This window comes from Schistocerca serialis, chromosome 6 (genome assembly GCF_023864345.2).
Source record: "Schistocerca serialis cubense isolate TAMUIC-IGC-003099 chromosome 6, iqSchSeri2.2, whole genome shotgun sequence".
Classification (NCBI taxonomy): domain Eukaryota; kingdom Metazoa; phylum Arthropoda; class Insecta; order Orthoptera; family Acrididae; genus Schistocerca; species Schistocerca serialis.
The window spans coordinates 262,143,242-262,158,685 of record NC_064643.1 but is presented as its reverse complement, the minus strand read 5'-3'; the positions used below and the strand labels follow the sequence as shown (position 1 = coordinate 262,158,685).

General features: G+C 39.6%; 1 protein-coding gene across 2 annotated transcripts in view; it reads left to right on the top strand.

Annotated features, from left to right (window-relative positions):
* Window positions 1-282: 282 nt before the first annotated feature.
* Window positions 283-15,444, top strand: part of LOC126483775 (uncharacterized) — a 150,822-nt gene continuing 135,660 nt past the window's right edge. The window contains exon 1 of one of the 2 annotated variants that reach the window (XM_050106931.1): window positions 283-1,858. In XM_050106931.1, the coding sequence (XP_049962888.1) occupies window positions 349-1,858 (1,510 nt within the window). In that variant the 5' untranslated portion in view covers window positions 283-348. The remainder of the gene's footprint in view (window positions 1,859-15,444) is intronic. The other variant, XM_050106930.1, reaches the window with a different exon arrangement.

The following is a 15,444-nucleotide window of genomic DNA, read 5'->3' as shown; positions in this document are numbered from 1 at the left end:
TTATATGAATCCATGCCGATTTACGTCTATCAATAACATATTATGCAAATTGCAAACTAATCGGCTGGTCGAGTGTGGGGGTCAGGCACGAGACACAATAAGCAACAAGCATGCACATTAAATCGTTTTTTCTTTGCTTAGTAGATACCAAAAAACCAACTGTTAATTAAAAACCAACTCTTTTTTTTAAATTTTTGTTGTTATCTCAAAGCGTAAACAAGACACTCTCGCGCGCACGATTGGTATTTCTCCCTCCACTAGACCTTTGACGTAGTAGTTGCAACGTCGGCTGCAAGTCTGCTTCTCGTGGTTGTGCTTGTGTAGACCCCTTCAACACGGGGCTAACAAATGTCGTGTGAAGGAATTATTCAGTCTCAGAAAGACAGCGGGCAAATTGAAGACGCCAATGCAAAGACAGAAGACAGTGAAGCATACTTTCAAATAAACTTGAATTACAAGTGTGCAGATATTTGCCAGGACGTTCATTTTAATAACCAAGACGTCTCGTCTCCACTCATCAATATACAGAATGTGCGTTTAATTCCGACAAATTCGCCTGAGCAGGAAAATTCTGATTGTAAAACCGCCGAATTACTGGTTCAGGATACCGGTAGTTGTTCTGGCGATGTATGGTTGAAATCGAACGTGGCGAATGATATTGACTGTCTTCTGAGGAGTGAATCTACAGAAACCGGCTGTAGATTAAGCGCAGAGAGTAATAATGCTGTTCATGCAGACCTTACTCGTAAAAAGTATGTTGTCACGACCTCATCAGATGGACTTTTGTCATTCGATCTGCTTGCAGATTTACCAGAAAATACAGAAACTCCTAGCAATACTCAAAACAACAGTGATAGAATTTTGACTTCACCTGAAGATGATGCAGGCTCGGTTACGACATTATTGGAAAGAGGCGATAACTTGGAGCAGGGAAGACTGACAGTACCGGACAGAAAAAAGCGTAGAAGCGACTTAGATAATTCATCTGTGCAGATTGTTGCCCTTTCATTATCAGACACAGGAAGCGAATGTTCAGAGGAATCTTATGCGAAAGAGAAAAGCATAGTTAAAGACTTGAATTGTAAAATTGCCTTCCAGGACGTGTTGAAGGACAAACTCGAATGCCAAAATGGCCCTGTTTGCAGGAAATACGGAACAGAATTTGATACTTCTAAAGATATAGAAGATTTGTCGGAATTTAATTTGTTTACGTTTCCTGTCGATTCAGTATTTCAGATTGATGCTAATGATGACGTTAACAATTTGCACGTTTCATCTGATCACGAGGAAGATGAAAACATAACATTAGAGAAAGTCGAAACAGAAATAACTGAAACGTGTGAGGCACAACCGATTACAATACCCACATCCTCATTGTCAAGCAATGAAATTTCCAATACGCGGGAAAAGCACGAGAAGAATTTGGACACCGTCGAAGGTGAAGAGAACTTTGTTGCCTTTAGTACGACAGCTCAAGCATCTCGGGAGCGAAAATCGCATAAGCAAGCCAGTAATTCATCACAGAGAATGCTATCAGAAAATGTACGTTTTCCCAGGAAGAAGACAGTAGTTACAATTTCTACAGATAACACCAAAAATACTGCAGACATTCCGGTAGTTATTGACACTTCTTGTGAGGGACAAGTTTTTACAGGAAAATCAGCGAAGTTATTAGACGTTGTCTCACTGTGGAATACCGAAAAAGCAAATAGTTCTGTACCGCTCAAAGGAAGTAATACAGGACACGCTCCAAATGACGAATATCCTGTACAGCTTCCCACAGAAGTAGAAAGTAGTAGTAGTAGTGGTGTGTTGAAGACCTACAGCAAATCTGCACATAGTGAAGATTCAAAACCCGGTGAGTCTTAAAAACTTATTTTTCATTGTTATGGGACAGCAGCTGACATTACAGAAACACTTTGTACGGAAATATTATTCCAATGCTATACTACCTTTGAAGTTCCAATGGGAAAGCTGAATTAAGAGGAATAGGTGGGATTTGGGAGGGGAGGGGGCTGATTGGCACTACAGTGTCCTGCAGGGTTGTGTCTACAAAGGAACCATTTTAAACTGAAATGGTTAGAAGATCATTGATAAACTTTCTCTAGGTAGATATTATTATGTTAGTTAATATAGAATTAATTTTGAAAAAAAAAAAAATCAAGTATGGGAGACCAGGGCCAACGTTTTATGATTGGTTACAAAAAATAGACAGCGTACTACTTCACAGTGGTTTTTCTGTACAGATTTAAAAATTTTTACTTAACTAAAATGTCTCTTTTAAAAAAAGTCGCCCATTTCCTTGCATGTAGTCCTAGGTTCAAGGTGGATTGTACCAAGGGCCTTACATATATGTACCTAAGGCCACAACCCTGTACCTAGAACCATAGTTCAATTTTTACTTTAATTATTATTTTTATACATTTAGGCAAAGGCAAAATGTAATAAAGTTACTACTCAAACAAACTTTATTTATAACAAAAATTTAAAAGATCACTTGTTAGTGCAGGTTCTGAAAGTTATTATGGGTATAAATTTAAAATCTGCACCTCGTACTGTAGTGAAGTTGATTCGGTGAAGTCCAGTAATCAATTTTACATTATATTTAATATTAAAATTTGATAGATTTACTCCAAATGTTAAGCATAAACACTGGAAAATATATTTATATCATGTATGTTTGCAGGTGGGGACATTCAGCTGCCAAATAATTGTTAAAATTCGAGGTGAACATTCAGCTTTGCTACTAGTTTTGGTCAAATGACCATTCTCAAGCATAAGCTGGCATAAACAGTTGGGAATGATGCAGGCTTCGCTCTCATACACAGTAATTATTGTAAAAAACTTTTTACTGCTGTGATAGGCTCAAAAGAGCAGATTACTCTTATTATGGTATAACTTTCCAGCTGTTTATATCAGCTTATGCTTGATAATGGTCATTTTACAGAAACTAGAAGTGAGGAGAATTGTGCAAAATAAAGGAGAGCGGAAGGTTCACCATAAAATTTAACGATATATATATATATCACCAATTGGCCAGATGCCGGTTGATTTATTGATTCATCCTATAAATCTTTCCAGAATGTGGGATACAGAACATACATACACATACATACATGAATTTTAGCTTTATTAACAAAGGTTTTTGCAGTAGCCGCACTGTCTTGTTTCAAGTCTTTTGTATCTTAAATGATCTAGAAATTCTGCTACTGAATAGAAGCAATGATCCAATAAGAATCTCTCTGGGTTTTCAGAAGAGTAACAATGATGATACGTCTTTTACATTTTACGGAAGACTGGTAAATTTGTATAGCGCTGTTTACTGTGGAGGTTTTATAGGTTGATTTCCTTATTGACTGGATGTGAAACTTTTCCTTTTGTCTTGTATCATTTTCATGGACATTAAAATTTTCATTTACAGCTTTTAAATTCTTTTTAATATATTTACAGATTTCTAGTATATACATACAAGGAAGAGGGAGAATTGATGACTTTTGAAAGAGGGGTTTGCAAGAATCTGTTTGTCAAGCATGTTGCATTGCTGTTACAGTTCTTTTTTGAGTTAAGATGATGACTGAACTAGGTGGTGTATTACCCCAGAATATAATTCTGTACAGTAGGATGCTGTGGAATTGGGCACAGTAGGCAGTTCGGACAGAGCTATAACTTGCTTTGACAGAGTGTAAACACAGACTGTAACACATTTTATTTAGTGTTCATTTAATTTTGTTCATATGGGTGTGCCTTTTGAAGCATTAAGCCTAAAAACTTTGTTTCTAGAAAAGATGAAATTTTATCGGAGTTTCTTGTCAAACTGGTGCAGCATGCATCACCTTTTAAAAGAAATTTAGAAATGTTGTTTTTTGGCTGTTTATCATAAGTTTATTCTCTTCAAGCCATCTATTTAGCTGTTCTGTAGTCTTATTAACAGTTGTTTGAAGCTGACTTGAGGTATTTCCTGACATTAGGATGCTTATCTCATCTGCAAAAAATAATGTTTGTTTGTGACTCAATCTTCAGGTCTAGATCATTTATATACAGGGGAAAGAGGATTGGCCCAAGAATGGATCCCGGAAGGACTCCTTTATTTAGAACTTCTGCATCTGAGACTCATATCCTGGTGTTTTCCTTTAGATCATGTTTTATTTGTATTTTTTGTTTCCTGTTCGTCAAGTACGAAGTGAACCATTTTAGTGCAGTGCCTCTAACGCCATATACTTGGAGATTCTCCAACAGTATGTTGTGGTCCAGTATGTCAAAGGCTTTACTTAAGTCTAAAAAAATTCCAGTGGCTCTTTATTTTTTATCTATTGCTTGCAGGGCATTTTCCAAAATCATAGATTGCACTGGTTGTTGATTTATTTTTCCTGAATCCATGCTGAGAATCAGCAAGAATTTTGTCTTTCTTTAAGAACTTCATTAACCTATTATACCTTACTTTTTCTATGATTTTACTAAAGCCTGATAGTAATGAAACTGGTCTATAGTTTTCTATATTTGTTTCGTCTCCTTTCTTACAGATGGGGGCCCCTTTAGCAATTTTTAAACTGTCTGGAAATGTGGCTGTCAGAAAAGATGAATTTACTATGTCTGTAAGAGGAAGTGAAATGTTTTTAATACATTGCTTTATGATGTAATCAGGAATACCATCAATCCCTGATGACATTTTTGCATGAACTGATGCCACACTGATGATTTCATCTGGGGTTGTTCCATCAATGTAGATTGAAGAGGAACAGAAGAGGAACATGAGTGCACTTTGTTTTTCTGTTTCTTTCTAGTATCTTTTATCAATGACTATTAAATTATTTGTGATCTCTGCAAAGCAACATTTAAAAAGATTTGTGATGTGTTGGGAATCAGTTATACACTTGTTCTCATGGTTGAGAGTGACATTTGCCATTTTATGGGACACTTTATTTGCTTCTGTCTTTATGACTGTCCATACTGCTTGGCTTTTATTTGCTGATTCTGTTATGAACTTATCATTGGCCATTTTTTGCCTGTTGTATCACTCTTCTGTAGATTTGGATGTACTCCTGTATGTAACTGTTTAGAAGAGGGGGTATGTTAGTGTTTTTCCTGTATTTGAGTAATTCTCTTTTCCTCACACTTGATATTTTGATCCCTGTTGTTATCCATAGCTTTGCTTTTTTAGTTGTGCCTCTCATTTCTTGTGTTTTGAGAGGGAATGCAATTTCAGTGTAATCAATGAAGATGGTAGAGAATTTCTCAAACTTTTTGTTGGTGTCATCTATTTGCCAAACATCTTCCCACCTTTCTTCTGATAACAGGGAGTTGAATGTTTCTTATTGTTTGTACAAAACTGTCTTGCTGTTATAGTTCTTTTATAATTCTGGTTGGGGTCGACAGAAGCGTCCGATCCCACGCGTCTGCTTTGACCCGTGACGTAAGGGTGTTGTCGTGTGTGACGTCATGACGGCGCGGAGTTGGGTTTGTGAGTGTGGCGTGTTTGTAGATGTCATCGTGTTGTGGTTTGTTGTGCTCTCTGGTGGTATGTTCAGGGTTTTCGTTTGTGTGGTGTAATGGGCTCAGTTTGCTTTTGCTCATTATCCAGAATTGTTAGAGTGTCAGCTGTGTTTGTAGTGTAATTCATTTCAGTGAGTTAACGACTTTGTGTGAAGGTTAATTTAGTGTTGTTCGCTGTACATTGTGTGGTACTTTTAGTGAAATTAATCTGTTGTTGTTTATGTTCACGAATGGATATGACGGATAAAATTAACAGTGCGCGGGTCAAGGGAAGTGTTCGACCCCAATGTGTGGCTGTGTATGTTGATATTGGTATCGAGAGATGCTTTTGAGATATATAAGCCAAGGGAAGTGTTTGATCCTAACTTATGGGATCGGGAGCTGCTGTTGAGCTATATAGGTCAAGGGAAGTGTCCGATCCCAGATGAAAATGTGTTTAGTGGTATTTTTGGAGTTTTGTGATGATGGTTTTTTTTGTCGTTTTGTGTGGTTTGTATGGGGATGGGTGTCTAAATTTGTTTATATTTAGTTTGACCCCCACCCAAAACCACCCCATTTCCCGCGCTTGTCCCATTAGTGTCATTAGGCTTTTTGTGGAAAGTGTGTGTGTTTGTTTTTCGATGTATTTTTGTTCTCATAATGTGTACGTACCAACTTTATGTGTGCCATATTGGAATCGTGGTTTATGGTCGTTTCCGCAATATTTGTGATGTCATGGGTCAAAGCAGACGGGCGGGATCGGACGCTTCCGTATTTCCTTCTGGTTGGGGAGTAAGTGACTTTGGATGGTGTTAACTTGAGCTTCGTAATCGCTAAGGCTTGTATTACGTGTGAAAACAAAGTTGACACTTGGCACTGTGGCTGCTGGGAGCGACTGTAAAGGCATTTCCCATTTACAGTCGCAGCCATCGGCCACTGCGCCAAGTGTCAACTTTGTTTGCATGAGTAATACTTATACATTTTGCAGTACAATTTGTATTCACAAATATGTGATCCAAGGCAGTAGCAGTAGTTTTTTTATTCTTGTTGGGATTGTTATAGTCTGTTTTAAGTTGGAAGTGTCTGTGAGGTTGAGTAATAGTTCTTTCCTTTTGCTGGTTCCAAGAAAATCAATGTTGAAGCCCCCACAAAGCATTATTGAATTTTTATCTAGATGAAACCTGTTTAGCACATATTCAAGCTTATTTAGAAATGAGTCAAAATTTCCATTTGGGGAGCCATAAATACATGCTACAACTGTATTTGCCTCACTGACTTCAATGAGTGAGTGCCAGGTCAAAGTCTCTTTCTGCACTGAGATGTTAAAACTTATTGATTGATTTATATTTTAACTCATGCTTGATGAAAATTGTGGTACCTCCATTTTTATAGCTGTTTCTACAGAAATAATTTTCTAGCGTGTATCCTGGTATAGCAAAAGAGTCAATTTGGTCATTATTTAGCCAGTATTCTGTAATGCACAGAGCATTAATACAGTTAAGTTCTGTATTTAGTAAGCTCTCTATATCTAAAACTTTGTTTGTTATTGACTGAATAGTTTGATGGCAAACAGAAAGATGTTTGTTGCTGTAATTTATTTGATTACCAGTTCTGGGATTTACGTTAATATAATTGAGATTCGTAAGGGCATTTTTACTATATCACTGACCTCATTCTTACTTGGTAAGGATCTGTCTATAAAAAATTATCTGTGTGGGAGCCTGGAGTCTTCTTCTACATTGATGGAGTCTGCTTCTTTTCTTCGAATGTGCTGTGCACCACTTCTGCATAACAGAGAAATGATTGCTGTTTTGGCACACGGAGATGATGTGATGATGTATCCATTTTCTTTGATACTGTATGTCTTATCTCCGATTTCTTGACAACACATATGTTTATTTTTCCCACAACAAGCTGCTTCCCTAGCTCATTTAGGTGTGGTCCATGTCTAGTGTAGTATCTACACCCTATACCACTCAGATCAATGGCTTCTGTGTTTTCATATCGTGTGCATATTTTTGAGAGTAACAAGCTTGCAACACTTATCTCTCTGTTTGCACACGACCACGGCGGTAGGTTGTATCAGTATAGAATAGTCATTAACAGGACATTTGTATGAGTCAAGTGTCCTAAACACTTCTTTAATTCATCAGTAGCTGTTGGAGTTTCATTTTTAAATACATCACTTGCTCCTCCAAACAACACAATAAAATCGTTAATTTGCCGACTTCAGACTGGTGGACGAGATTTCATATTTCAGACATGGAGCACCAGGCTTAACAAATGCTGTTGCTTTTTCAGATATTCTGTCACTGATCCGTGTAGCAATCCCACGACCATGACTGTCAGCAAAGGCAATAAACTTTGTTACTTTTTCGTCTTTTGTCACACTGGGGCTGTGCATTGTTAAGGTTTTCATAATTTGTGGCAGATAGCTGTGAATCTTCATTAAACCCATTTCTGTGAGTCCTTAATTTTTGGGTATACTTCGTAACTCAATATGATTCGTAGTATCAGTTAGTACATCCTGATTTCTGTTTCCTCATTGCTGTATGCCTGATTGTTTATATTTTCGGAGTTATTTTTGAGATTAGTAATGGAATAGTTCATCTTGTCTTTTGAAATTACAGTTGGTATAAAGGCCTTCAAATAAACTCTGCCAAAGTTCTCTTCAATATCATAGATAGAGACTGGCGTACCAACATGCCTACCACGAGAACTGTAAATACCATTAATTTTTTTAAGCATTTGTGACCTAACCAGATTTTTAAGCTAAAATTTCATATCAACTGAAAGTTCATTTCCATGCTTCTTAATTGCTGATGAAGATTATGCACTTTCTCAATAAGTTCTACTGTGGTCTACGACCTAAACTTATGGCTCTAGGTACAGTGTTTCAAAGTGGCCCTAGGTACAGATGTTTACTAGAATATGCAAATGTGACTGTAATAACCTCATATTCTTGGACAACTGTAAGACAATATATGAATAAATGATACATTAAATACTGAGTTGTATATTGTTGTAGTCTTCAGTCCAAAGACTGGTTTGATGCAGCTCTACATGCTACCGGCATAGTCCATATCAATTCAGGCAGGCTAGGAAAAAATCTTACCTTCATAGTCTTGGAAGTTGTTGAATTTTGCATGTGTTAAAATGAAGAACTAAGTAAGGAACATGTATTTTTTGTTTTCTCCAAAAAAATTTGTGCTCCGAGATACAGCCCTCCAAAGATAACCGGTGTATCACGAGAACAGATCTAGATATTTTGTTGTTTTTTTATTATTTGAAAGATAATTGCTTTATGATTACAAAGAAGTCCTCCATTTGGACTTACCTGTCCAAGTTCTTTTATAGCGTTTTGAACTTTTTTTATAATTTATGGAAAAGGTTTTGGTTTTTTTTTTCTTCCAAAAATGCCAATCCACAAAATTTTGATTTTTTTTCTGTTGAATAGTACCATATACTTCTACATTCACTGAAAAGGAGAGCTACCACTTTTAGGCTGAATGGATTTTATAAACAATTGAAATTTTTGCCATAGATAAAACCTGTTTTATTACCACATGATCACATAAAAGGCTCATAAAAATGAAAACCTAACCTTGTTTAACATAATTTTAGTTTTGAAAGATGAGTAAGACTCTGCAATCTAACAGTCACACAGTCATACACACAAGCCACAAACATCCCCCTTCTCAGGTTGTGAATCTGAATATTATCCTGCTGTTTCTGAGGTGTTGGCCGAATGAACGAAATTTCTTCTTTCTTCCTCTTTAAAGTGTGTGCAATATGAGTTTGCCCATCACTTTGAGTCCAAAAATGTGTCTTCTGAATTCCTTTCACAGGAGTAGTTTGTTTGGACCATTCTTATTTTTTTCTGCTCACAGAATTCTATGATTTCCTCTTGGACAAAAGAATGAGGGCTGTGGGTGTGTAAGATTTCATGACTTTCATAAAATCCTAAGCTTTCTGAATCGCAGATGTATTTGGTCTGGAAAGATTGTTTTGTACCGTAGTGCTTCAGCAGGCCGCCTACACCATCACAAGGCCCCTCCCCATGACCAGTAGCACTGTATACCCAATCAGTCAGCACAAGCGACTTACTCAATCCAAACAGCTGGTAACAATTTTTAAAATGACTAGGAGCAGTATCAGAAATAATGATGATCTTCTCTGCCCCTGTTTGCAGTTGAAGAATTTTGCGCATTGCTAGCAAAGCATGCGCTGAGTCAAGTCCTGTGTCATCACTTATAACTGTAACACTTGTGGTCTTGTTTTGAAAATATGTCACTCCTGTAACAATTGAAACCTGGTCATTAATCCAATGATACCCTTGTACTTCTTGTGGAAGAATTATGGACCAGTTATCAGCAAAATCCGACTGAAGTACTAAACATAGTTCTTCAGCCTGTACACACCCTTTCACTTCTACAATGTGTTGCAATTTCTTCAGATGCTGGTGTGTTACTGCTTTCATTGACCATTTACCAAGTTCATCAGTGAAACTGTCGAAGGCAACAGTGATGGCAGTCATACGGTTTTGTCTTTGAGCCATATATGCATCAATGTCCAGATCTCTGTGAATCAAGACTTTCTTGCATTATGCCTAATGAGTGGTGCCGTATGCAGTCATGACATGCGTGAGCTCAACTGCCAAGTGAACTCACTTCTGCTGAATTGGTTGAAATATTGCAAGTACAATAAGTTCTGGTAACCCTATCTGCTCTCCAAAGACCAGTTGGGTTGGTGAATACTAAAAGCTTTCCTTTACAGCTGTTCACAGGCCCGGGATACAAGTGATAGTGTCCATCTATGTTGACAAGAAGCACATTAGTGCCACCTGTAGTTTGTGGTGTAGCCTCTCCTGCATCCCATTACTTGCTGGGAGGTAGCTGGTGGTGCAAAGGTGGTGGTAACTGCGTAGCCGAAGTAGTTCCCGAAGTAGCTGCGACTTGAACTGTTGTCCATGATCAGTTGTTATGGTCGAAGGATGCCAAACCTCGAAAAGTGTGTGAGTGACATTGCCTTTGCCACAGTCTCTGTGGAGATGCCTGGTATGGAAATAACTGCAGGCCACCTCACAATCAACTGCTATGAGTAAAGAGATGTGACTGTCCGAGTAGGGTAATGACCCGACAATGTCAACATGTACATGTGAAAATCTTGTTGTGGGTGCTGGGAATTTTGCCATTGGAGGGAAAGCATGTCAGCTGACTGTGCTGTGCTGACATTCCAGACAAGAGCATGCCACTGTTTACAGCCCTTCTGTGTTCATGGCTACACCAGCTTGTTTGCTACTAATTTGGCCATTGCCCTGACACTTGCATGAGCCAGGATTATGTAACACTTGAAATACTAAATGTTGATATTCTCAGAGTATGTGCGGGTATTGCCTGTTATGTGCTGTTGCATGTCAACCAACCATCATACAGTATGACACTGGAAGCTGATTCATTTGCAAAGCTGTGTGTTCACACCTGAGCTGGTCTTGTAGTGTTGTGTTCTCCTGTTGTTTTGCTACTAGTCATTGCATGGCACTCACTGCCTGTGGACTGGCACAATTTCACAACAAGCCCTCTGTGACAACATTATAACTGCCTTGTAAATTGTGCTTGTCTTCACTGATGCAGTGATCCATGATCTGTTTTACATAGGAAGAAACTAGTAAAAGATTTGCGATCGGTATTGACTGTAAAATGTCTGCCTTCCACTGATGACCAAAAATGCTTGACTGTTTCTTAAATCACCAGCAACTCTCGATCAGTAGCATTCTAGTTTCTTTTAGTGGCATAAGATTTTGTGAATAAAACAAGATTGTTGCCAATGGCCATCTACCTTCTGTCTCAATGCTGCTCCAATTGTGGATTGATCTGCTCTCACCACTGAGAGATAGTGGTGCATTAATTTGTGGATGAGCCAACCATGCCGCTTGGGCTAAACCTTGTTTGACTTTGTGAAACACCTCTTCATTAGTCAGGGTACAAGTCACTTTCCTTGCCTGGAAGCAGTACCTTAAGCAGTAGTCTAGGAATGTATCACCAGTAGTAACTGCAATAATAGCTATACCATACTCTTATAGATGCTGAAAAGGTTGCCTTCAGTGTGAGACATGTTCTTCCACAATAAAGGAAATAGGAGTGTGGTTATCTACATAAGAAAACAGAAATGTCAAACTGTGCACCACATGCACTGTTTGTTATGTGACCGTAAAGTGGGAACAACCACTGCTACAATAAGACCAGGCAGACCACATGTTGTATTCAAAAACGCCAAAAGTTGTTATTACCTTGGTTTCCTGTGCACCTTCTGGCGCTACTGGAAATTGTAAATAAGGCTTTTTACAGACAACTGCACTAAATACCTGAGCTCAAGCAATGATGTAGTTAAAATCTGTCAAGAGAAGTATGGGGTAGTAATCAGCAATTGTAAGGGCATTAAGTGTCCTGTAATCTCTGCAAAATTGCCAAGATCCTTATTTTTTGCACACCATGTGGACTGGAGGTGCCCATGAACTATTAGATCTGTTTACAATACCTGCATTCAGCATCTCATTGAAAGCTGCTTGTGTTGCCTGGAGCTCATATGGCAGAAGCCTCCTTGACTGAGCAACCATGGGTTGTCCCAGTGTAGTGTGAATGTGATGCAGTCATGTGGTATCTCTTCTTGTCAATGGTGGCCTGATGGGTAAGTGAAGGAAACTCTCGTAGCAGCCAATCGAAGAAATGCTATACCAAATTGCTGTGACTGTTTCTGTTGACTGGAAGATGTTCTTGTCACACCATCCAGTTTCATTTGCCTATCCACCTACCAGAACCTTGATCAGGCAGCGGTTCACAAAGTCTGCACCGAGTGTAGGGTTGCCAACTTTGGCAGTATTAAATGTCCATGACATTTCGTGAGTAAGTCCTAGATCCATTGTCATTGTTTTTTGTCACCATAAGTGTCAATGTGGCTCCTACCCCACCTGAGTGTAAACCCAATTGACAGCTTTCTAAGGCCAACTGGAGGCTTAACTCCTCCCTGGTAACCTTAGACAAACATTTCCCCAGTTGTGATGACCAGGTGGAGTACCTTACAAACGTTATCCTTGCCACCATGAAATGTTCCATACCTTGCACTTCATCTTTACCACTTCGTGTCCTTGTCCACCGGTGGACTGAGGCATGCCATAATGCGACTGAGACGTGGAGATGCTATCTGCATTTTTAACTGTCATCTTATGATGGGGGACTATATTTGTTATAAACAGTTGCATGCACAGTGTCGTCACATTCTTCAGGATAGCAGAAAAGCTATCTGGATTTCATTTATTAGTTCTTTTAACAATTTCACTCCCTCTTCTGTTGTGTGAGGCAGCCTCCGTTTGCTCTCTGGGATCAAGATCAATTCCCCAATTTCCAGCTTGACTGTAACAGATGATGTCATTGTGGACCCTATTTCTATCTCCAAAACTTGTGCTACTATTTTCTGAGATTTTGAGCTCCACCCTCTATCACCCTGCCTCCCTCCTTAGGAAAGGAGTGGAGACAGCCCAGGGGATATCCCCCTTCTTTCAGAATCGTGAATATAACAATGTCACCTTCCTCATTTAACCTTTTTGTTTCTAATGTCTACACCCCTGCATCATTCGTGGTCACCAGAGCAGGCTTACTTGATCATGCTCTCTCTTCATCCTGATTTCTGTCCCATGGTCAGACGATGTTCACATTCAGATGTTGCAGCACCTTTCTCTTGTGGGCAAGCACTTTCTCCTTTGTACGCAGAGTTGCGTTTGGGCAAATGACATATTTCCCATATGTTGGTGTGAAGCCCCAGTCACATCCATACCTAAGCCCGGTAAGCACAAACATCTTCCTTCTAGCTACTGCCCTATTTCTCTCACCACTGTGTTTGCAATGTGATGGAACTTACTGTGTTTGCAAGATGATGAAACTTTTGATTCATGGCCGGCTGGTATGCTGGCTTGAGTCTTGCAGACTACAAACCACTGCACAATGTGAATTTGGAGCACACCATTCAGCAGTTGACCATTTTGTTACTTTGTCAAACCATTTTATGAATGATACCAATATTTGGAGAAAGCCGGGACACCTAATGGAGGACTGGTATCCTCTGTACTCTGTACATATGGGACTTCTGGCTGCCCCAATTTTTAAAAAACAAGAGTTTTCAAGCCTCGTTGGACACCTTTATCCTTGAGAACAGCATTTCAAGCCTCTGTCCTGGTTGTCATTCTCTTTCCTATAGCCATTAACACTATTATGGACTGTTTCCCGCCAGGTATCTCTGGCTCCCTTTCCATAGATGGCTTTGAAATCTGTTGCAGTTCTCGGAGGACTTGTGTCTTTGAGTGGTGTCCTCAAAAATGTCTTGATTGCCTTAACTCGTGGAACATTGATAATGGCTTTCACTTTTCCATTGACAAAACTTTGCATGAATTTCTGGCAGCACAATGGGTTTCTTCCACTGTCTTTACATCTTGGGTCTTTTGCTCTCCTGTTCACTGAAACTATGAAATTCCTGGGGTTCATGCTTGTTAGGAAACTTTCTTGGTCCTCCCATGTGTCTTACTTAGCTGCACGCTGTACCCGGTCCGTTAATGTTCTACGTGTCCTAAGTGGTACATCCGGGGGAGTGGATCGGACCACCCTCCTCTTGTCCCTTCAAAATTGGACTGTGTGTGTTTCATATATTCCTCTGAACGTCCGTCCACCTTACACAATCTACCATTGTGGAATACGTTTGGCTGCTGGTGCCTTTTACACTAGCCCCATTGAGAGTCTCTCCGCAGAAGCTGCTGAACTGCTGCTGTATACCAGGATGATGTCCTCCTCAGCGGATACACATGCCATTTGTCTGCCATGCCCGGCCACTCATGCTATGCCCTCTTTTTCGATGACTCCCTTGACTGCTGGTATGGAGCAAGACTTTCTTCTCTGCTACCTCCCAAAGTTTGCATTCGGCTACTGCTCCAGTGGATGAAGTTCATGCTACATGCCACTTTCCCAATGTGTGTAAATCCTTCACCACCTTGGCTTTGTGCGGTGGCCCGTTTTCATCTTGGACTTCATTTGCTTCCATAGGGCACTACTCCGGATTTGATCTATCACAGTAAGTTTCTCGTACTCAGCACACAACTTAGTGATAGCATTTTCATGTACACTGATGGTCCTAAGACTGACCGTGATGTTGGGTGTGCTTTTGTCATTGGCACTGAATATTTTTGGTATTGGTTTCCAGAACAATGATCGGTTTTTACAGCAGAGCTGTCTGCCCTCTGTCAGGCCACCCAGTAAATCTGATGGCACAGGCTTTGTAATTGTGTCATATGTCCGATTCTATCATTGCCCCTTCAGAACCTGTGTGTGCTGTGCATAGTCCATCCCTTAGTGCAACAGGTCCACTTGCTCGCTGTTGAGGGAGCGACCTTGATGTTTTTGTGGGTTCCTTATCAAATTGGTCTGATGGGAAATGAGGCTACTGACACTGTTGCCAAGGCTGCAGCCATCCTACCTAAGCCTGCTAGCTCTTCCATTCTTTCAGATGATCTCCATGTTGCCGCCTGTCAGCCTCTGGTGTCTCCTTGGCATCACCACTGGTCTTTTCTTCGTGGGAACAAACTCTGGGGAATTAAACCTTTCCCAGTAGCCTATTTGACCTCCTCTCAGCCCTCTCATAATGAGGAGATCATTCAGCTTGGTTACGTATTGGACACTGTCTTTCTAACCATTGCCATTTTTTAAGTGGTCATCCCCCACTACTTTATGCTCATTGTCATCAGCCTTTGATAGTTCACCTTTTCCTGACCAGATGCCCTTTTTTAACCACTTACATTCCAATGTGTTTGCCATCTGAATTATCGACTGTTTTAGTGAATGACGCGTAGGCTGTCAACCACATTTTACTTTTTGTCCATTGTAGAAATATGGCAAAGGGCATTTAATCATTGGTTTGGGACCTCTGCTGTCTCCA